General features: G+C 37.9%; 1 protein-coding gene across 4 annotated transcripts in view; it reads right to left on the reverse strand.

Moving 5' to 3' along the window:
- Nucleotides 1–24,382, reverse strand: part of SH3YL1 (SH3 and SYLF domain containing 1) — a 51,525-nt gene that overhangs the window by 21,850 nt on the left and 5,293 nt on the right. For 2 of the 4 annotated variants that reach the window (XM_033054162.1, XM_033054163.1), the window contains exons 2-9: nt 16,088–16,198; nt 14,976–15,089; nt 14,403–14,467; nt 11,733–11,845; nt 8,534–8,662; nt 7,662–7,824; nt 6,957–7,026; nt 6,213–6,269 (exon numbers count right to left, since the gene is read on the reverse strand). In XM_033054162.1, coding sequence (XP_032910053.1) covers nt 6,213–6,269; nt 6,957–7,026; nt 7,662–7,824; nt 8,534–8,662; nt 11,733–11,845; nt 14,403–14,467; nt 14,976–15,089; nt 16,088–16,198 — 822 coding nt within the window. Of the gene's footprint in view, nt 1–6,212; nt 6,270–6,956; nt 7,027–7,661; nt 7,825–8,533; nt 8,663–11,732; nt 11,846–14,402; nt 14,468–14,975; nt 15,090–16,087; nt 16,199–16,709; nt 16,945–24,382 lie in introns of those variants that run through there. The other 2 variants (XM_033054161.2, XM_033054164.2) reach the window with 2 other exon arrangements.

The raw sequence follows: 24,382 nt of genomic DNA on the forward strand, positions 1-24,382 counted from the left end.
GTCGGGTGGGCAGCCCCGGGTCGGGGGGAGCGGATGTGACGGGGGCTGGGCGGAGCGAATGCTGTGGGGGTGGGACTGGTGCCGGGCCAGGGTCAGTCTGCCCTGCGAGGGCGGGGCCAGCAGCGCCGGGCCCCGGGCTGGGGGGAGCGAACACAGAGCAGCAGTGAGACTGGCAGCGTTGGGCCAGGGCCGGCCCAGGGCTAGCCTGCCCGACGCCAGCAGCGCAGGCAGAGGCGAGTGAGCCCAGCCAGCCCCGAGCGGCCCCACTGAGCGGCAGCACCAAGCTGACTCACTCGGCCCTGGCAGCAGCCCCAAGCAGGCTGAGCCCGCATGGCCCCGAGCCGAGCCAGTAAATCCCATGATCCCGCGATTCTGTTATTACTTGGCAACTGTGTGAAAGCTGCACGCGGGTCCTCGCTGCGAACGAAAGTGTAGCTAATAATCCAGTGCGGCTTATTTATGGACAAAAACCAAAATATTGCCGACACCCGGACATGCAGTTTATACTCAGTGCGGCTTATAATCGTAAAATTACTGTAGTTGCAAGTTAGATTTCCAGTTAAAACTGAGTCACCAAAATAGTACTGGTTTTGTTAAACCTGAGTTGAGAAATGCATACATTAAAAAAATAAAGTGATTGCTTCAGTACATACTTACCAAAACAAGCCTATTTTAAAGTTGCAAGCACATAGAGTGATGCTCTCTTTCAGTAGTTCTAACTAAAAATTTCATTTTTCATTATACTGTGTTAAAAAAGCTCAGCATCACACATAAGTAGAGGTACTAATTAATGCAGAAACTGCTAGAATGGTGTCCATGTTCCACTATATATTTTCTTTTCCAAGTTTGATCAATATTATCCTAGAGAGTAGTAGCTTTCAAAATACCAAGGTAATAAGATGTAAACTGAACTGCAGAACAGATATGCAAGTAAAATAAGTGAAATCACAAGCAAAAAAAAAGATTTAGAGCTTTTTACCTCAGAAGAGGTCTATGAATTCTTAGTCCATATAATTATGTTGGCTTAGTTAAATAATTTGTAGCTGGCCACAAAAACATCCATAATGTACTAAGGAAGGCAAATTCATATTCATATACAGACCCTCAATTTTCCTTGACAAAATATGCTTCAGGAGGCATGAAAGTCTGTCTTGGAATTCTCTTGGGAAGCAGATTTTCACAGATTTACTGAACCATCTGGCATTCATAGATTACCGAAAGAAACACTGAGATCATCTTTGAAATTATAGAGAAGTGGGCCAGAGCTGATTCCTGGAGAACTGCAACCATGCAAAGCATCTCTGATGCATTAGCTAACACAAACAGAAATTACACCTCATGTACCACCTAATCAAAAAGGGTCGAGATTGTTGCAATTGTTTTAAACAGAAAGAACACACAACACAATTAAAATAAGTAAGTAATTTCACGAATACAAGCCGCACCATTTTGACTAAAATTTTGCTCCCACACCGGAAATGCGGCTAACACTCAGGAGCGGTTAATATGTGAATAATTTTCTGACATTTCCAAGCCCAGAAGTGGAAACCGAGGCGCCGAGTCGAGCAACCGGACAGTAAAAGCCGGCATTTCACGATTGTTACAAATTGTTACTCTGTTGTGCCGCGGGTGGCGCTAGCTCCCTGCAGGCAGCACAGGGGGGCGGGGGTAGAGGCAGGGGAGCTCCCTCCTTCCCTCCTCTCCCGCAGCCCGGGGGAGAGATGGGGGGGGCTCCGTGCTGCCATCCCTGCGGCCCGTGGGGTAAGCAGGGGGCTCCTGCCCCCACCTGCCACGGCAGCAGCAGGCAGGCTCCGTCCCCGCCCACCACTGCGTGAGCGGGGGTGCTCCGTCCCTGCCTGCCACCACGAGGCAGCGTCGGCCAGCCCCGAGTGGCCCCGCTGAGCAGCAGCGCCGAGCTGGGCCACCTGGCCCCATCAGCAGCCCCTAGCGGGCCGAGCCTGCACAGCCCGAGCCGAGCCAGTAAACCCCGCCCTGCTGCGGTTCTGTTACTATTTGGCAACTTTGTTGCATGCGGGTCCTTGCTGCAAACAACAGAGCGGCTTATATTCAGGTGCGGTTTATTTATGGACAAAGAACAAAATGTTTGCCAACACCCAGAGATGCGGCTTATAGTCTGTGCGGCTTGTATAAATGAAATTACTGTAATATAAATAACACAAGGACTGGAGCTTAGTGCAAATTCATTAGCGCTTTTAGAAGCCCAAATCTTACTGATCTCAGTCATTTAACTGATCTTTGAATTCAGTATTTGTATTATCACTTAAAATTTGAGAAGAAAGAAAAAATTACTCTTGACAAAGAGTTCATCAATTTGTTTGGCAATCAAAAGAAAAATGAAGGAAGACCAAAAAGTGCTTTGATTACAGCACAAGCGTCTCAAAGAGAACAAGAGGGGAACAAAAACTCCTCTGCATAGCAAAGGGCTCTTTAATATAATGAAGCAAACCACAACAAATATTGTCTAAAAGCTGCAGACAAATTCATGTAGGAAAGTATGAATTTTTAATAATGAGGTTGACAAATCACTCAAATCATCATTGAAGGAAGGTGTTTTTTTAGCTTCTTAAAAACAGTGACAATTTTCTCATCTGCCTCCATATCCTCATCAGCAGGCTTGATATAGCACTTATTTCAGTATGCAAGAATATAAATATATGCCTATTGGGAAAATAAAAATCTGATAATATTTTATTTCATTTTCAAAGTGAAAAATTTCTGCTGAGAAAAAACCTAGTCAAAATTCATAGTTCAGGGTTTTTTTTGTTTTACTGTATTCATGTTGGGGTGTGTTGATTTTGATGCAAATAGTTAAAAATTTCAATGGTTGCAGGTAATTTATTGCATTCAAAAATCCAAAGAAGAGAGAAAATATTTTTCTCAAGATAAAATTTTAAAATATTCAGTTTAATAATTGTGGAAGGTAAGTGTTTCTGACAGTAATCTAAAAAAAACCCAAAAAGCCTTAAATATTCAGGCTTCACAGCCCCAAGTTCCTATGGGTTTCTTGAGAAAATCATACAGCTCCTTAAAAATGCAGACAGCATCATTACTTTCTCCAAAAGATTACACTGTTATCAGAAGAACTGTTTTTGTGTTTAATATGAGTATTTTGTCTTATAATATTGTAATAATTTAAGCCTATGGTGAGATTTGATAATTGTGAATAAATAGTGAAAGAACACTGCTTGGAAGGAAGAAATTTCTTCCATTTTCATCCCCACTCCTGTCTCAAGTCTGTTTCAGCATCCTGGCAATTTCAAGTGATTCTTTTACAAACGTGAAACAGTCCTTTGTTGATTAGCTGAGCTGAAGAAAAAATGAAATATATCTGACTTCTGATTTAGAACAAACTGTTATTGATTCAGTTCTCACCAACATTCACCTCAACCTAGGTCTAACTTTTACTAGCAGATCACTACTCTTGCTGCTACCAGTTCAGCTGGGAAACCACATCACTGTAACATTTTCTGAATTGCATACTATTCAGCAAACTGTTAGGAGGGTAGGCAGGTAAGTAACCATTTAGCTAAATTTTTGGTTACTTGCTGCTCCATGGCAAAACCCCGAGCAGAAAAAAAACTACAAATCATAACACTAATGAAAATCTAGTATCTAGGATTAGATATTCCAGTGTGACAAATGTACCTAAAATAATTGTCCTAATGAAATAAGCTCCTGAATCTACAATGTCCAAGTAGTAACTAAAGAATCATGACTTGTTTGTATTATAGATGTCCAGAGAACTAGGCTGTGGTAATAAATCTTGGAAGGGCCAGTCAGTCCTTTGGTAGATTTTACAACAAAGAGGGGAAAAGCAGAAAAATGAAGATGCAAATGCCTAATGCTATTAAAGAAGGCATGAACTTTCACACTCATAAGCAAATAAAATTTCTTTATTTAATGAGCCTTCAGAAAAATGTTTACTAGTGTAGAAACTTCATACTTTACTGAATCACAATAACTGTATCAGCTGTTAGTTTATTGCAGTGTTTTTAGTGGTTTTGTTTCTAGGTTTTATTTCCCAGAACTGTAAAAAGTCTGTGCAATTTTTAAACTGCATCTAAATAAAATGTGTGGTATTCCCAAATTTCTGGAAACATTTAAGACACTACTTAAGCTCATTTTACAACTAAATGCATTACTTTAAGCATTATCCAGTTACATGAAAACAATCTCCTTGCTTCTGAATTCAAGTATCATGTTATCAGTTTAGAAAAACCATGTTTTTAATTTATGGTTCTTCTTGCATTTGGAATAGGTTATATTACATTACTTATCTATATAATTCAAGTACACAGAAAATAATTAAAAATGTTTCATCCACAAATCTAGCTCTTCTTTCGTCTAATGAGAAGAGTTAATATTTCAGCCTTTCTACTACTTATATAACTGTTGCAAAACCAAATGCTGGCAACCCAACGCCAAGTTGCCCCTTCCCCAACCAAAGTCAAGTCCTTATTACTTGCAACCCAGACCAGCTTGTTGCTCAACACCAAAATCTACCTCCACACCAGCCACCAGCTAACACATAGCTTCCTAAAGATAAGATTCATTCTTTCCTCTATTGGTTATCTGTATGTATTTTTTAAACTAGAAAGACACAAAAAATTTTTAATATGTTTTTTACAGATCACTGTAGATCATCAGTTCAGCAGCAATTACTCCTGCAATAAAGATTGACATATATGTGCTATAACTGCTAGGTAGCTCTATTGAAATAATTGGGACTATAAAGAGGCAGGAACAGATTACTGACATCCCCCAGCATTAACACATCCCCTCTGAAAGGGACTGTGACTCTTGACTTGATTGTTCCCTGCAATAAGAAAACAACTTAAGCCTTCAGAAACAGAGTATTTCTGTGGATTTAGAAAGTATTTGAACTGTTATGTATGGAAATGTAATCTGCAACAGAAAGCCAAACATACCATGCCATCATTTAGACAAGATCCTACTGCCCCTCTCATTCTTTAAAGATAAACTCGTGTATTTTGATTACTAGAAATCCCCAGTAGCAGACTGAGTCTATATTTGACTTTCAAAGAATATTGAAAGCCCTTCAACAGATGGCTCTGGAATATTTTTACCATGTCACTTGCACCTGAAGAGAAGAACACTCCCTTCAGTATAGGAAATGTGTACAAGCTTTAGAAACCTGTTCTCAGTTGATCAGGGCTTTGGTAAGACTAGGAAAGTTTAGTTTTAATGGCCAGAAGACCAGTTTTCTCTTGGCAGCCATTGAGTACAGGTGGTCTTTCTTTTCCTTGTAAAATTCCTACAACACAATAGCAAATCTTGATTCTCAGGAAGTCTCTGATCTGCAGACATCACATTGACAGCTCAGCTTAGGATACTCCTGTGTTGGCCCCTTCAACACACATATCAACAGCATGTATGAAGAGAAGATATGAAAAAGAATGTAAAGACAATGACACATAATTTATCTTAATTTTTAGTGAAAAGTTCCAATTACTCTTTGCCTGAACCAGACTTTTCATGGTGGTCTATTATCAAGCTCTATTAGCAGAAGTAAAAAAGAGATGTTTTGCTTAATTTTATTTTCAAGTGAGCATGAAATACATGAAAATGTAATTACATATTCATATATATGTAATATGAAATCAAATACTGCACAGTGAGATTCTCCTGATTAAGAGCTGAAAGTGCTTTAAACATAAGAGAATCAATAAAACAACAAACAAGTAATATCTTTAGTGCAACACAGAGTTATTCTGGTATAAAAAACCTGAAGAAGCAATGTAAATCTGTGTTTATGCCAGCATAATCAGGTATCATCTGTGGAAGCACTTTTAAAATTAAAACAGGAATTATTGTACATTGCATAAGGACTCTGACAGAAGCTTGTTATATCAGCTTCCTTTTTCATTTCAATTAGATGGTATCATAAAACAATTTTACTACTTCAAGTGCATTTTTCAAGTTCACAGAATAAAACAAAAGAACTTGTGCTGCTCAGAAAAAGAATATCATTAGAATGTTAAGCCAGGGAATAAGATTAATTTTTATGAAATATTTTCAGCAGATCATACAAGACCTGAATCTGTTTTTAACACATGGATAATAAAGAAAAATATCAATGGCCAGATATTTTTACATTTCTTTCAATGTACTTTTAGGACTTCTCAGATTCTACACTGTATTAATAAAATAAGTGTAAGCTTAGTACTTACCCACAGATGCATAATCATTGGGAAGTTCAGGATAAAGTTTATTTGTATTCTTTTTAGCTGAAAGAGAAAATAAAATAACAACTTACATGACATGCTAACATATTTTGTATATTTTGTATACTGCTCTAATACAAGTTCAACAGTTATTAAATGATTGCAGTTAATTAAGGAGCAGTGCAGAATAAAGAAACACAGACTTTGCCTCATATCCTTAACCAGAGAATTAAGTTAAGAGGAGCTGCACAGTAAAGTCCCACTTTCATTTAAAGTTAAAAGAGCCAAAATTCTGCCTCTTCTCTACTGTAAAACCTCTAATGATTAAGAGATAATGAAAACCTAAAGAGAAACTATGACTTCTAGAAACCAGAAGTTTCTAGAACTAGGACTAGCAGTTTCTAGTAGGACTGTTCTTTTTACTAAAAAGTTTCATTTTACTATGGAGCTTCTATGTATTCAGTAACATGAATACTTCCTTTGAATTATTACATGATTCAGTAACTATAAAAACACTGTTTCTATAGCAAATCTGTCAGAGAGAAAAGGTTTATTAATATAAAACAAACAAATCCTTTAATCTTTATCATTCATGGCACTATACCAATATGCTTTCAGTGTTTGTCCAAAGAAGAGTATTTTAAAAACATTTTTCTAGAGGCAGCTGCTATAATAACTGCATAGTATTAAATAGCTTGAATGCTCTAATTTTATGAAGAGAAATAATTAGCCATTATCAAAAATTTTCACCTGGTGGTGTAGGTCTAACAGCGGGTTTAGGTGGCTCTGGTCTGGATGGTCTAGCAGGTCGGTCATTTACCTAAAGTACACAATTTTTTTTACAAATCATAGCATCATAGATATACATCATGACTTCAGAGCCTAGAAGTATGTCAAGCTACACTAAAAAAAAAATTAAAATTATTATTTTTCCCCTGAACTTGTAGGAACTCAAGAAATATACTAAACTCAAGTGACATACCCATGATACTGAAGTAAATCACCATGGGTTTAACAAAGTTGAAAGTCTATCAGTTACATCAACATCTGTAAGAAAATAATTTTCTACAGGATCCGTATTACATTATAAATGCGAATGTTTGAATGGATGACAGAAAGAGTAGAAAAGCTAAGAGTATCCAATATGCAATTTACTTCACTAAAAAGACTTGATCAAACATTCCTAATCATCACCTCAGATTTGATTATGCACAATTACAAAACAAGGATATACTTTGTTACTCTGGAAGATGCAAAGCAAAGCCAGCAACATTCTTGTCCCCAAGAGCCTAGCAGGGAAATATTTGAACAAATGTTCCACATGCAGTAACTGACATGTGCTATACTTTCAGTCATCCCATAGAGAAGCTAAAAATGACACATGAACATCAGCATTAACTGTTTAGGAACAGCTCAGTAACTGGAAACACCTATGTGAAAAAGAAATGCACAAACCCTTCTCTGTTCCCTTACAGATTTTCCTGGATTGTTTTTCTGCTCTTCATTTTCATACACTTCAGTGAAGGATGCCAGAATTTCATAAAGATCATCTGCTTGAGCAGGCAAGGGCACATCACCAAGCAGGATGGCACTAGCACGAATGTCCTGCCCATAAAACCTGATAGAAAAAAAAAATAAAGATTGCAGGTATTTGATTACTACTACATTTCAACTTCTAGATAAATTCACTTTGTGCAAATGCTTCCTATCTCTATCCCTAATCCTGCATTTTTCCTACTGGCCATATACTGAGAAATGACAGGTCTATTTGAAAGCTGTAAATTTGGAAAACTGACCACAGACCAAATTTTCCTGCACCAACTGGGAAGAGGAGGTAGAGAAGCTGTGATTGAAGTGGAGCCCAGTAAAGATGGAAGGCTTGTGTGGGAAATGTGTTGCTTTCTATATCTGTTCTTATTTCTCATTATCCTATTCTCTTATTAACTGTAAATAAATTAAACTGATTTCCCCTGGATGAGGTCGGAGGTTTTTTGACTGAAATAGAAATTGCTAAGAAATCTCACTGACTCTATCTCAATTTAAGAGTTTGTCATCCTACTTTATCTCCTCTCATCCTGTTAAAGAGGGGAAGAGACAAAGCAACTGGGCTGGCTTGTGGTGGCTAGCTAAGGTCAACTCCCACAGCTGACATTTAGCATCATCTCAACACCCATTGCAAGATGTCCAAATTGAAGAAACTCTTGTCCTCAAGAAATTCTAAACTGAACATATGCTTTCACAAAAACCTCTTTTTCTAAAGTGAACATGTCCTAGTTAATTCTGTCACCATGCTTTCACTGAACCTTTTTGATATTAGGAGAGCTTACTTGCGATTTGTTTCTTTCCTTTCAATTAAACAGGTTCCTTCCAGAGATACGCCTGCAAACAGTCCTCGAGATTTGCAGTATGTATAGACAGCAGCAGAGCTTCTCAGGGCAACATCCCCCTCTAAGTTTCTAGAAAGAAAAAGTTTTGGTTGATATTTGTCGAAACAGTTTTCTAGCATGAACAGCAATCATTTTTTTCCTTTAATCCTTCATTTTATTTTTACCCTATTTTCAGACAGAAGCAGAAAAAGTGTTGCCTCATATGAATGCTCCCTATTAGGTCCCTGAGAGACTAGACTGTTCATGGTTTATGACTCAAAACAATCAAGGACGCTCCAGGGTGATTTGTTCCGAGGGGAGGTGAGTTTGGGTGTGCAGTGAGAAGCACACAAGACAGAGGACGAGGTTGCAAGCCAGGCTTTCAGGCTGATGAGGCAAATCCTGCAAGATAGGATGGCACCTTTTATCAATACCATGGTAATTGTCCTCCCTCACACAACTCCCAACTCCTCCCTGAGGAAAGTTTGATAGGACATGACTCAATGCACTGACAAGAAAGGCAGCTGTCATGTCTGAGAAGGGATCATAAACCATCAAAGACCCCCAAAGCACCCTCAGACTGAATCCTGAGGCTTTGCACCAAAAGACTGAATGTGATGCAAAGGGATGCGACAGTCAGAGCCCTGTGGCAAGAGACAGTGTCAAACTTCCCAAGCAGAGGAGGTACCTGGGTGTTCCCAAATAGCCTGAACATATCCATTGAAGATACATCCATTGAACGCTAAGCTTCATGGAACCCCTACCACAGAGAAGACCAGAAGAAGAGGATCAACAGGACACTGTTTGTGGATCCACAGAGAGGTGATATTTTTCCCCTCAATTTCTCTTTCTGTCACTCTCTTTCCTCTCTCTTTGTCCATTTCTTTCTCTCTCTCTCCCCCCCACTCACATTTACTGTTAAATAAAATCCATACTATTGACTTCAGCATATGGTCTCGCTTGCATCTTATTTCGGCAGAGGCATCTCTCTAATAATTTTAATAACTGGATCTTAACAGCTTCCTCTGAAAACTATTAAGCCACACTTCAATCACATTTTAAAATGATCTGATTATGTTTGGACTGGTGACTGAAACTCTATTCAATATTTCCAAATCCTCCTAGACTTTATGGTCAGCACAAACACTTCAAGCAAGGCCACACTGAACCTCAACAGCTTTGGAAGACTGCAGTGTTTGTCCTTCAGAGGATCACATAATATTTTAGGTTTAAAGACTGTCATCTCAAAATGGATACATCAAATTAAAAGAAGGCTGCTCTGGACTTTGTCTAGCCAGTTTTTGAAGAATTCTAAGGATATAATTGCACAGACACTCTGAGCAATGTGTATCAGTACTCAATTTTATTCATGTCAAATTTTGCTCTCACATCCAGTAAGAACCTTCCTTGTTTCAATATATGACTACTACCTCTCATAAAGAATTGGGGTCTGTCTTCTTGGTGATGCTCTGTTGGGAATGCAGCCTCAAAGGTCTTCTCTCATCCAGGTTGAATGAGCTCTCCCAGCTTTGTTGTTCACATGTTGCATTTCCCTGGCCATTTAGGTAATGCACTGCACACAATCGGGTTTATAAACAACTTTCTGCAGGGCTAAAACTCAACACAATATTCTAGGCACAGTCTATGAAATGTCAAGTGAAGGGGAAAAATAGCTTCCCATATCTACTGGTTACAGTCCTGTTGATGCAACCCCCTACACTGTTCACTGCCTTTTCTGTCAGGAATCAACTGCTGGCTCAGCCCCACTGCCCACCAGGATCCCAGCACCTTCTCTATAGGGAAGCTGCTCAACCCGACAGGGGGTTCATCCAACTAGGAGTGCAGAACTTTGCATTTGTCCTTGCTTAACTTCATAGGGTTTCATGTTGGATCTTGCCTCTACACTCTCTAGGTGCATTGCTCTGAATGGTGGCCCTACCCTGAAGTGCATTGGCTGCAAATCCTGGTTTGGAGTAATCCATAATCTTAAAGAGGGTATTTTGCAACTGCTCCTCTAGGTCCCTGATAAAAAATACCAAGCAGGAGAGGTACTAGAAGAGTCTCCTGAGGAATTCTAAAGAAATCTGGTTTCAGGCTTCAACATGAACCATTTACCACTGCTCTTCTAACCTGATGATCTGGTTCTTCACCTGTTCGCTCATCTCTCCACCCTGACACTGATGTCCCAGCTTGGACACAGTTGTTGCAGGACAGTGTACTAAGTGATCCTGTAGGGTAGATGATATTCACTGCCCTTCCCTGATCCACAGATCTATTTTTCTTCTGTGCAATAAGTATCACCCTTTTATTTTATTATAAAGTATTAAAAGCCAGCAGTAAAAATTTCATAATCATAAAAAAGAAGCCATAAGGAGGTACATATTCCATAAGCAGAGTCTGAGGTAGCTGGGCTTGGTAAGCCTGGAGAAGAGAAGACTTGGGGCTAACCTAACAGCAGGCTTCAAGTATGAAGCTAGGCTCTTTATTGCAGTGTATGGAGGAAGAATAAAATATTCTTGAATGTAAAAAGAAGGAAGAAATATTTTGACTGGATGCAAGGCAGGGAGCTGAATAGCAGAGCAGGTTGCCCAGAGAACCAAGCCATCTCCCTAATTGGGGATTCTCAAGATTCTACTGGAAAAAAGAACTGAGCAACCTGATTTGAAGTAGTAACAGACCTTGCTTTGAGCAGGAGGTTGGAGTAGAAGTCTTGCAACGTTCATTTCCAAGTAAAATTATTCAGTGATTATTTCACCTCATCCTTCAAAGTAAACAGGCTTAAACATTTAAAGGTTTAAAAGAAATTATTTGGTGTAGTTTTTATTTAATGTTGGGCAGATCTGTGGTGACAGAAAGCACAGATCCATATGTCATTAAAAATCATAGTTCTATGAGGCACAGAATTATCTGTGCTCTTCATTGAGCCTAGCCAAGCAGTTTCCTACAAAAAGAAATCTCAGAACACTTTCCTTCTACCAATAAATTCCTTAATCAGCAAAGAAAAAAGAAAAAAAGAAGATTGGCAAGAACAATATGGTCTAGTCAGCATAACCTGTTACCCAGGTTGTTGTGTAGTATATTTAAAAAAAAAAAGCCACACCCATGTGGCATGTAAAAATTATCTTCCATGTATGTTTTATTAGGAAAACATATTACCTACCTCCCAAGAGGTCCAATTGCCACAGTAAGATTTCCTCCAAGTGTAAGATTCCCTCCTTTGGCAAAAGCTTCTACTGCTCTTTCATGATTCAGTATTATCACTAAGTCTGAGACCTATAAAATATCAAATAAAAGTACTACACTTTTTAAGAAGAAAGAACAACACAGAAGATGATCTTCCTTTCTTGTAAATGATTATTTTGAAACAGCTTTCATGACAAAGTTGATTCTTTTTCTGCAAGGCATTTTGAATGAAAAATCCTTTCAACTACTTTTTAAATCAAATTTGACTGATTTTTTTCAAAGTGCTGATATGGTCAGCATGTGATAAACAACAGCTATAAGAGAAACTCTATGTTAATTCAAAATTCCTAATGGACAATTTTTTATTTTCTATGGTTTATATAAACAATTATGAAGGCACATTTTCAGAGGTGAAATCATTTTGATCCTTCAATAATTAAACTAATAAAGGCAAGACAGAACTTACAAAATAAAAATTCCTGTCCGAAGAACAAAAAGCAGAAAGGATACTATTGATCAAACACTATTTTCATGACAGGAGTTTTGTATATCTGTGTGTGTATATGAATTATTAATTGATGTTTTAAGAGTAAAATATGAGATGTAGTCAGTTGTTTCAAGAACCTATTAAACCTAATAATTGAAGAGGTAGCAATATACCCGAGGACTACTGCACCTGATCTTCCACCTGATGGACTTGACTGAAAGCCAGGTTCAGAAAAAAACTTTCAACTTACCCCAAAATCCAAACAGTGACAGCAGGGAATACAAGAGGAAATACCAGATTATTTGCAAAACAAGGCTGGCCTAGAAGTATTACACATAGCATAAGAGAGGTCTTTGTTATTAGCCCCCTGGTAACCTCCACCCCATCCCAAACAAAAGATGGTTACAGAAGCAGTTTGTGAATCATCCAGCGATGGAGGGAGAACGCCTTTCAGGAAACTGCTTCCTCCTCTTACCCATTAAGAGGATGAATCCATTGTTAAAGATAAGCAAATCCATAGCAAGAAAGCCTTCAAAGAAAGAACTTCTATGAATTTTAAAACTGGTCTTCAATTTGAAGTACCAAGTCACTGTGACTTCTGAGGTATGATCTCCTTGTTTTTTAAAAACAGCCATAAGTATCACTACAACTATGTCGACTATAATCTCTCCTACAGGAATAAATTTCACCTAGTTTCTAGAACATGAGTTTATATAGGACTAGAAGAATGCTGAAATGGGACTCTGGGCTCCTAAGTCACTCAGGTACTTCTGAATAACATTTTCTAGAAGAAATAAAAAAGATTCTGTTATTATAATGGCAGTAAGGAAACAGTATTTTTTAAGCTGACTAAAATTTCAAATAAAGGGCACTAAGTATTACTCAGAGAAAAGCCCCTCTCACAAATAGCTTCTGTACTGAAATTATTTGATTCGGTATCAATAGGAAATGCCTATGTTATCTAAAATATCAGGTGAGGATGATTAAAAGAAAATTTTCATACATCAATCAAAACATGAAGAAGCTTAAAAGAAAAAATAAAACCAAACTCCACAACAAAACAAGCTCTGGAGCTCAAACTGAACACTTTAAAATGCATTCAGATCCTGTAGTAATGAGAACCAGTAAAAATCCCTAATAAAAATTAATGACTTTTGTATTCACATCATCCTTTAAAAAGTGCATGCAATAATGCCTGAGATCACACAGTGAACAATGAGGGGAGAATAAATTGATCTGTTGCTCAATATGTGAGTGCTGGCTGACAGGACAGGGATAGTTGGCTAGCTGTAGATGTACTGGGGGCTGGCACGATCACCCAAATCAGCTATACGTGGATTCTTCTGAAGAGCAGAATGTCCATTGCAAGAGATCTTGTTGGCATTGTATTGTTACTCTGATTTTCTTTGGGAATCAGCAGAACAGAAGCTTAACAAAGAGAAGGAAAAGTCTGAAGGCTAGGGTGGGGAAGCAGAGGAAAGCTGAAAACATACAAGTGTGAAGGAGCTGTGAGGAAGAAGTGGGAAGCAGAGGCAGAGCGCTGTCAGGGCTCAGCTCACCAGGGTTTCTCTGAATATGTTGGGAGTCCTTTTACTAAGCATTCCTGCTAGCTGGAACTGAGTCCTTTTCTATAGTATTCCTTCAGAAGAAGCATCACTAGTTTTGGTGTTTCAAACTGAAAGGTCATGTCAGTACTCACAAGTGTGAGTGAGAAATGTGGGAAGTACAGTAACATAAAGTGAAGTCCATTTTACTCCAACTTCAGTTCTTTCCACTGTTGCTTGCCAGATAGAGTCCCTGTGCCCTTCAGTAAAGCATTTGACACAGTACTAATTACAGGTTGCTTTTTCAATTAACTTCAATTGTCCTATATGTGAACACTGACAGGAAGCTCTCTGTAAGTGAAAAATTCAGTCTGCTAGAAGTGAGAAATCAAGGAAATTAGTGTCAGGTCACTTTTTTTCTTCTAAATGTCTTTAATAATTTCACTGGTGGGATTAAAAATCCCTCTTTTGTTTGTCTTGCATAAATGGATTTTATAATAATATTTTGTACATAAAAGTAGATTCTACTATCCCACTAACATTTAGATATTTTTCAATGTATTTTAATTTCTTGCAAAAAAAGTTACCAACAAGTATTTCAAATGTAAAACTGTACCTCAATTCCAATTTCAAATCCACCACCAAGACCAGCAATTCCTATTGCAGAGGGAGCGGACCAGGCTGTCATGTAAAACAAAATAAATTTATGGAATTTTTACCATATATATTACAAAAAACACTAATTTTATTTTTACAGTTAAAAAATGCTAAAAAAAATCTCTATTTAAAACGATGTTGAAAACAGCTACAATAGAATCATAACTATAATGCTTTATCCTACAGGAAAGGATTTAAGAAATAGAAACCCTGACAATCAAAACAATTCCTTGTTATAAATAATTTATCATACACTTGTTCATAGCCAGATATAATCAATTTTTCTAATGCATTTTATGCTATATACTTCTATATTTCATTCTTTTCCACAAAGATACTGAAAGCATTTACATTTGGTCAAACAAAGGTACAAAGATTTGAAAACACCAACACACCAAACATTGTCACCAGTCACCTACTTGTCTGACTCATCACATATCTCCCGTTTTATGCTGTGAAAAGAATAATCAAAAAATATATTTTCATCTCTTTTAATTCTCTCATGAAGTACAAAAGGAAAATATCCACTTACCTCCATTAGGAAGACGAGCCAATACAATTCCACTTCCACCTCGAGCAGTCACCAAAAATCCAGCTTTGATAACAGACAAAACTGCAAGGCCTTTGGCTTTAGCTATTACATGAGCTGAAATAGCAAAATTATTTATTCAAGACATTGTAAGAGAAGTTCTAAGAGAAGGGGAAAACAAAACATTCAACAAATATGACAAGAGTCAAATAATCAAAGTAAAAGCCTAAAGAAAACCACAAAAAAAGTTGAACTGATAATGACACTTCCACCACAGAGAACCACAAACCTAGCTGCAGGTCACATTAGCCTGTAAAAATCTATACACTGCCACAAGGGCTTCACCTGCCCTGATTAGCTTGTATAGAATTAGTTTGCTTAGTGTCACACACTTTGTGTGTGAGTACCCTTGGCAAGATATACAGAAAACAGGCAGTGAATACCTGACAACCACATCTCCACACATTTTTGGAGTCCAAATTTTAATCACAGCAACACAGAGCAGCCTAACAAGCTTGTATCATTAGACAGTGTTTATGGCAAATACTAATGTGTCATCATCCCGCAAATCTTACTGCACACCTTCCAGAACATAACAGTTAAGGATTCGAAACCACAAGCAGCAATACCAGGTGGATGAAGACACTAGAAGAAACATAGAGTAACAACTGCAAAAATAAAGAGGACAGCAGCAAGTAAGAGTCCTGAACCAGTATCAAAAGGAAAATCACCCTGATTTCTTTGCTTCAACTTATTTTCATCTAGCTAATTCTAGTTAACACAGATATTCAAGAGCTAGAGCTAGCATTCCAGGTAGTCTCTGAAGGACATACATTCACAGGGTTGAGCATGAAACAGTCCATCCCAGGGGGAAGCCTTCCAGTGCAGGTACCTTGTAACAGTAAACATTCAAAAGATCTCTCCCAGTAAGTAACATCTGCCAAGAATAAAGCAAACTGAAACCCTTTACTTCCAAAAAATTTTCAAAGAAGTTATGGTGCCTGAAATTTTCATTCATCTCTAAGTTGTGATCAGTGGAAACAGGGAATTGGTAAAGACAACATGACTGCAACACAGGGAGCACTGAAGGTTTTAGCTGAATCTTCTTTACTCACGTGGTATAATTTTATCTGGTCCATTTCTGGAAGTTATTTCTGTAAATTCTCGTAGTATTTTAGCTGCCTTTTTAGCTTCTGACTTCAGGTTGGAAGGTATAGGGTTGTTCACTGTAAAACATGAAAGAAATGTATTATGGTCAGTTTAGGATATCTCATATGAAAGAGTATCATTTGTATGGGAAAAGTGGTTCTTTACAAATAAGGAGTAAATCAAACAAACACAAGTGAATATAAAAAGCTATGTTCTGCATCAAATCCACATTTTGTTTCTGACAGTTTTAACTGAAGACACCACTTGATAAAACACACAAGCCTGATTCTTTTATGTAATCTTTTTATCTTGCATATGTTCAGAATCCACACTGGTAACAGCAAGGTGTTTGAGACACATCTTTATTTGTTCCTGTCACTATTTATTTATAGATTTATTGCATACAAATTTGTCTAACACTTTTTCAAATCTGTTAATATTCTGCCATCAGAATTCCTGCACCAGTAGCAGTTCACCTCCTACTTAAAGAAATATGTGCTCTATTTTAAATTAATCTGCTAGTTACAGTAAATGCCTGCTAGCTCAAGTCTCACAAGTTCTGGTGAATACCTAATGCATTCAACTTACCTACTACCTTCATGCTTTTACAAATAGTCAAAGCCCCCAGCCTCCTACACTCTTGCAGGAGTCTCAGCCTTCTTAATCTCTCCTCAAGGTAGTTGTTCCATCACTGACCACTCTAATTGCTCCTCTCTACACCACCATCAACTCTGCCGCCCTTCAAACAGCAGAGGAGCTGGCAACTGCTGACTCATGAACACTAAAAGTTTCACATCTCTTCAGGACGCTTCTCTTAAGAGCTAAACATGTGGCATGTTCTGAAAATGAACAAAATTCTGTTTCAGATCAAGAAATTTCTTTTAGAGATCTACTTCCTGTTGAAGGTCTTATCAATACTTTCCTCCCAATATGATGCAACATAAGCCCCTCATGTATTTCAACTGAAGAAAAAGCACAGGTTAGACATGTTTACTTTATAAAGCTGCAGAGTACAGTAGCAAACACACAGAATCTTGAAATCTAGCCTCCAAACTGAGATCATAAAGTCTACAGAAGTCTGTTTATTCCAATTTGATCCACCAGATCTGCTGTCACTAGTCAATGACGAGACAAAATCAAGTATTATAAATTGTTAGTATTTTGCAACATTATAAATACCATTTTATGCATGAATAGTAATGTTATACCTGTATATTTGCAAAAAGAAGCTGTAGTGCAGTTAAAGAGATAGGAGTTTAGAATTGATTGTTACATCTACTAAATCCCCTCAGAACTACTTAAATTATTCTTGTTTTCCTGTCTGGACATAACACTCACTATTTCTAAAGTTATCAGAACCAAATCATCCAGCTAATAAATATATTGCCAGACAAAAGATGCATCTAATCTCACATCATATCTCTGAAAAAAACTAATGGTAGCATTTCCATAAAATTCTACTGTTCTTAAATTCATAAACATAAAAAAGATTGTCTGTAGAGAAACAATATTCAGTCAAATGTGGACTAATTTTTTAATTGGTGCTTACTGAACATTCATTCTTCTCTTCACTCTGCACAACATTCCCACCCAAAACCAAAAAGATGAGGACTAAACACATTTTGAGGTTACATCCATGAAGCTTAGAGAACAATTCAGCTCAGAACAAGTAAAGCACATAGCAGCAAATCAGCCAGATTTCTGTCCAGGCTCCATTGACTAGAATACAATACATCTGCATTTTTCAAAGTGAATATTCCTCTAGTATGTTCTCCAGGCAAGAAGGAAGATTCCAAGAAGAGAGATTTTTTTGACATCCCCTGAGAGAGCTTGCAGCGACATTTGGCTTTGGTGAAGGTACAATCTTGGAGAGTTTGAAGTGACATCAGTCATCATAAGACTGTGCAGAAATATCAGCCTCTGGGAGCAAAAGGAAATGTATAGAATGCAACAGACGCTAAACCACACTGCAGTTATCAGAGTAGAAATGTTAATTCTATCTCTTAATAATTCTCTCTCTTTCCAGAAAATTAAGATGATAGTCAAGACCCTGAGTGTGAAAGGATAGGAGAAGGTGAAGCTCTCAGAGTGCCAGATATTCTGAAAAGTTCTTGGCATGTGAATTTTCTCACAATGTTACAGCACTAAAATTGTCAAACTGCTTGCAGAAGTTTTGAACATGCATTCCTTCTGTGGTCGGAAGGCTTCCCCAGGCTGGAACTTGGCTACATGGCAAGAGGAGAGGCCAGGGTATCTCAAATAAAACATGAACTCACAAATGCTTTTGCTAGATTAACAAACTGGGGTGGAGCATATTCTCCATTAGTTCTGTTGTTTGTACTTCACACTGCATTTTCTGGGTTAGAGGGCAAACATGACCAGCACGTTGTAAGAGAAAAATAAGATTTCTGCTTTTTGATATCTCTATGGAGATAACTGAGGCAGTCCCAAAAAGCATATTGCAACACCATTCTTCCCAAGAAGGCCCAAAGAATAAATCCAGCATATTTGTAACTAATTTGGAACTAATAATTAACATTGTAATACACAGTGCACATCCATTTGCAAAATCAGGTGAACACTTCTACATGTATGTTTTCACTTAAGATTGTTTTCAGGTCTAGAGGTCTCAAGTTTGGGAAGGTTCACCTACCTAGTCTACCCAAAATACACATTTCATAGTACACAATTTTTCTCATGGTTCAGTAAGATTAAACTGTGGAAAAATGGACAGCTATGTGTCTGACCATGCAGGACTTCTAGGAAAGTGATCAAGACAATGAAAATAAGACCTGTACACTGAAGATTAAAAAAAAAACACTGGGGAGATGAAAACACTGGGGAGTTAAAAAAACATTACCAAGCAAAACCAAGTATTATCCAGCTTAGAGAAATAAAATAGACTTCTGTACTCTTCTCAAACTCTTTCTTGTTTACCCACACATTCCTTCCTCCCCTTTGCTTCTCTTTGGCTAATCTCAGAATCTGGAGAAACATCTCCAATTATTCTTCCTACTCCTAAAAAGTTAAAAAAAAAAAAAACAAAAAAACAAAAAAACCCCTAAGAACCCACCAGCTCGTATTTCATAGAGATTAGAAGATAAATCCCTTAGCTAAATCCATTGAGAAAATGAGGTGTTTTCAGACCTGAAAGTCTGCAAACAGCAAGAACAGAATGGGGAAAAAAATATAAAATCACATTACAGCTTTTGTAAGCATTATCACATTTCAGATTCAGAATTGCTTCAGAAAGGTTTGATGGTTACCAGAAAACACTGTGTGCATATCACTGTGCACATAGGAGCTACTATTTGATTGAAGACAATTCAAAGCTGAACTTCAGGAGTCAGCACAAGTAATACTACTTCACTGTTCCTTCACCTCTCAAAACATAACTGGTTGCTCAGAGCAACCTGCTCTAGTCAAAGGTGTCCCTGCCTACTGCAGAAGGGGTTGGATTACATGTCCTTTTCCTTTCCATCCCACACCATTCTATGACTTTCTTGCACTATGATTCCAAAAACTGTATCCTAAAACACAAATTTTGCACAGAAAAATAGCATTACTTAAGCAAATTAAAAATTAGGCATTTCTACTCCAACCTTTCTAAAAGGGGATTTTTCTTTTTTTGGTGCCACATAGTGTGGGGTACCTTTATCACCTGGGAATGGAGAAACTGGAGAGGCATTCATCTAGCTGTACACCCCAACAGTAAGCACAGGAAAGTTTAACTTCCCATCCTCAAACCAACATCATAAAGCTCATTTTCTCCTCGTATTACTTGTTTCCTGCATTATTATTTCTTCTGCACTCCTTAGGTAGTTACAGGAATCCACTCCTCCATTTATCCCTTGCTTTTCCCCTTCCTGTCACAGACTCAAGTAACACAGAATTATTTTTCTGAACTAAGACACAGCAGATGCATTTGTCAACAGCATTCTGCACTTTGCAGTTACTTCGCATGTGGCTAAGACTCGTGCACTTTCAGAAGCTAAAAAGTAGGTAATATTTCTAAAGCACAACAGAAGTACAGAGAGGGGAAAAGGGAATAAAAAAAGAAAGAGGTTTAACATGCTACCAACTGCAGAGCTCAAAGCTACACCTCGCAGAGAAGGGCTGCAAGTAAGATTTAAATTTAGACAGCAGCAAGTATGAAAATTAAAGTGACATTAATGGGCAATCAAACATGGCACAGAGAGGTTTTAACAGTGGGCAGGATGAATAAACCACCTGATTAAACACTTTCATGCTGCAAACCAACCCAGTTACCCAAAGTGGTAGCCATATGATTCTTTCCCCAGTGGCTCACTTTGAGTTCCTTGTTTACTTCCATAACATTGTGTAGATACTAAGGAACTGGCTGGATGCCTACAGAAGCCTTTAGGAACTGATGACTTGTTTAAAAAAAAACCCCAAACAAATCCACACCCTGTCCTCAATTATGTATAATGATGCTTGATAAGGCCTGGCTGGACTCCCAATTTGGTGAATGCTAGAACCACAGTAGAAGAAACAGTATTTTTATTACTGAGATTGTCCCTCTTGGGCTATGCCACACTCAGGATTTTCTTGACAGAGTTCATTTATTACGTAACGACAGAGTCAACAATCAACACTAAAAAAGCAAAGTTTAATGGTTTGATGTATAGGGTATATATAGTATGGTTGAGGTCTGACTCTTAATTTACTTTAGATCAATTGATTTCATAAAACTTTGTCCAAAGGCAAAGAAAATTATTTGGTTTTTAGTTAAAAAAACCCTAGTAAATAAAAAATAGCACAAATGTTAGACAATTTGAAGACATCTGTCCTAAAATACAATAGAAGTAAAATAAATATTATAGTGAGGGCAGACAAATAAATTCTTGTTTTATTTATTTTAATCACTCTATAACGGAGGAAATTGTAAACCAGATTTGTGACCTCAAAAATTATTTCAACTTCTGTTCATCTATCAAATTATCCTCCTTCCCCTCAAGCTTGCCTTCAGATTTGGATTGTAAAATTAGTTCCTTAGAAACTAATTTAATATCGCAAGTCTATTGAAAAAATCATATAGACATATTATTTTTTAACAAAAACACTGTATGAAATATTTAGACATAAAGCAGAATTTCCGTGTTCAGTTTACCCCATCAATAACATACGTAATAACCCTGTAGCACTGTCTTCACTATTAGCTTTTAAGTATGCATATCTAATTGTCTGCTTGGTATTCCAGCACTGCTCAGGAAAGAGGTAACCAGGAGCAATAAGACAATAATATCTATCAGGAGGATACACTGACTGATGGATTTGGAATACCGTGACCAGTGAATGCTCAGCTGGGAGCAAGCTTCATTTGCCCTCCTGCTTGTTGTTGAAAAGAGAAGATATTGAGCATATGTGAGTCAGCAACACAAACCCCATGGGAGAATATCACACCAAAATTGATTAACTGCTTAATTTGTAAGCTGATGAGGCAAGTGCGTCAGCCTCTAATTTACATTCTGACTAACAGTAATAATTTGCTGGCTGAACATTTGGTGAAATTATCTGAGCAAGGTGCATTAAAGAATAAATAAAGCCTTTTTACCTAAAAGCTATAACTAATTCTGATACAATCAAAATTATGCTGAATATGAACAGATGAAGTAAAGCCTAGTAGCATTATAAGAACCCAAACATCAAAGTACAGTTTCAAAGAACGGATGACAAAAGGGAGAAAAAGACTTGCATGCAGAGTTCTCACATACGTTGCCCACGTACATTTGAGCTTTCAAGAATTCGGTGAAAAGTGGTTCTGTGGGTATTTTTTGGCCACAAAAAGAAGAAAAAACAATGACAAATATCTCTATGAGCCCCATACAGTAATTCAATCTTTGCTTTCACTTCACTAAGAAGTTCAGAAACAGCATGAGAATACATTAGAGCACAGCTGATTTGCAAATACCCATGGTTACATCAGGAACATCAATGCTAAAAGGTTTATATGAACAGAGAACATTCAAAATAAGAACATTCATAAACATGAAAACTCACAGAGTCAAGAAAAGTTAAAGAGCAACAATGTAATGGGAAGGAGAAACCTGAAAAACAAGACTGTGCAGCACTGGAAAAGGGCCTAAACAACAAATTTCAATTTGGCATTGCAATTAGAGATTAATGCAATTTTGGTTTCGCAAACATGTAACAACATGATACTGTGGTAGCCAGCTCCAGCCTCGGGATTCATTTGGTACGTGGAATTCCTGGAACAGCATGCCAGATATGCATCATAAGCATTTTGCCCAGCCCAAGAAAAAGTGATGCAACACAAGAGACATGGATGACAAGCAGCAGTCTATGCTAAACATGTCTCCGTGAGTCTCTATTTATGATTTCCAACACTTGAAGTCAATGATTGAAGGCAAAGAATCCAGGGTAATGAGACGTCAAGAAAAGATCTGTGAGGTTCAAGGAAATAGCAGAATAAGCTGAAAAAGACCCTAGAGGAAAAGGATGTTAAAAAATAAAGGCAATAACAGTCCTCTTTAGTTGAAATCCAGCAGACTACTATTGTCAGAGCCTGGTTTGAAACCAACAGCAACAAGCAGATATTGTTTCCTCCAGATTCCAAGGACCACAAACAAGGAAAGGTGTCACAGCTAAGTTAAGATGGATAGGGCTAGTAACACCATCAGCCCTTTCACTGGCATTTCTTACCAGTCTTCATTCACAAACTCTACACATTTTCTTCTACACAACTTTTCCTCATATAAAACTCCCTCTCCTTTTTTTATAGGTCTCTCTGTTAATTCTGACGCCTTTCTCTTATTGGCAGCTTGTATTGATTCCTTTTCTTATAGGCAGTTTCACATAGCTCTAACTCCTTCTTTCCTTCTGCATGACTGGCTAACCCCAAGCTGTCTCCCTAACCCCTAACTGTCCCTCACACAACATCTTACCTTGTTATCCCTCACCTCCTCACAGCACAGCCAGCAGTCTCCTGATCTGCCTGCATCTCCAAGCGCCCGTAACTGATGGAAAGCTAACCTACTTCTTTATATGCTATAAACTGGCACAGATGTTTCCAGTCTTTGATAATCAGTACAGCTGCAAGTCATTGGGGAAGATTCCTCCTGCACTACCCTAGCTCTCCACAGAAAGGCTCAGAATGTACACTTTGAACATCCTGCTTATGGTATAGGCAAGGAGTCTACAAAAGCAGTAGCAGGGAATGAGAAAGCATCACTGACACACTGGTTAGCCAATGGTCAAGGGTGCACAATTCTGACATAGGCACCCCCAGAACAGCCAAGGCAGACAGGAGATAACACATCGTACATCAGTGTAAGGCAATGGAAGCAGAGCTGAGAAGTAGAAAACAGGGTATCTGTACACTGAAGTTGTCACTATGCTCATGTATTTCTACCACAATCTTTCTCACTTGGATTCCTGAAGTTTTACCAGCTTCCACGCTTCACTGGTCATCAACAGCAGCGTGAGAAATCAGTGATCTGTCAGTGACAGTACGAGTTATGGCAGGGTACAAGTACAACAGCAAGCACTACATGGCCTTGCATGTCAGCTGAGCTGCACTGCAAGACTCTAATGTGAGCTTCCACAACCCTAATGGTTTTTATACTGTGAATTAATGTAACTACACTTTCCTTGTTCCCCACCCTGGATTACAAGTTGTTTACTGGTTGGCATTGCCTTAAGCTGGTGATGTAGTAGTGGTGAGAGAAGCACAACAGACCAGAAAGTTCGGCAGGACCTGCAGCTGATAGCATACAGAAATAAAGGAGCTGGAAGTATTTTAAGGTTTACCTCAGACAGATGGAAATATATTCTGTCCAAACACTCCAGTGATAGGAAGTAAAAAAGTGCTTAAAAATTTAGCTGAAAATGGAAAAAAAATCCCCACTCTTATTCATGTTAAAAACCAGCCTGTTTTTCCTTGTCTTACCTGCAGTGACCTTCTGAAGTTAGCTGTTGATGACAGCCTGGGCCCAGGAAAAATCTCACGAGCATATTGAAATTGCAACTAAATTCAGCCTTCAAGAACTCAAATATACAAAAGGAATTACACATAACAGAATACAGCACCTTCTCTAAAAGCTAAACAGTCCAACAATTATATATCTCAAAGAGGAGAATCTCACAGACATTGCTATCAATACAGAAAGCTGAGATATTTACAGTATTTTGAAGAATTTTTTAATGGAGAACATTGTAATAGGAAATTAAATAGAATTTGTGACACTTTTATTTCCACAATTACATATATTTATACATTT

Source organism: Catharus ustulatus, chromosome 3, assembly GCF_009819885.2.
Source record: "Catharus ustulatus isolate bCatUst1 chromosome 3, bCatUst1.pri.v2, whole genome shotgun sequence".
In the NCBI taxonomy this organism is placed as follows: Eukaryota; Metazoa; Chordata; class Aves; order Passeriformes; family Turdidae; genus Catharus; species Catharus ustulatus.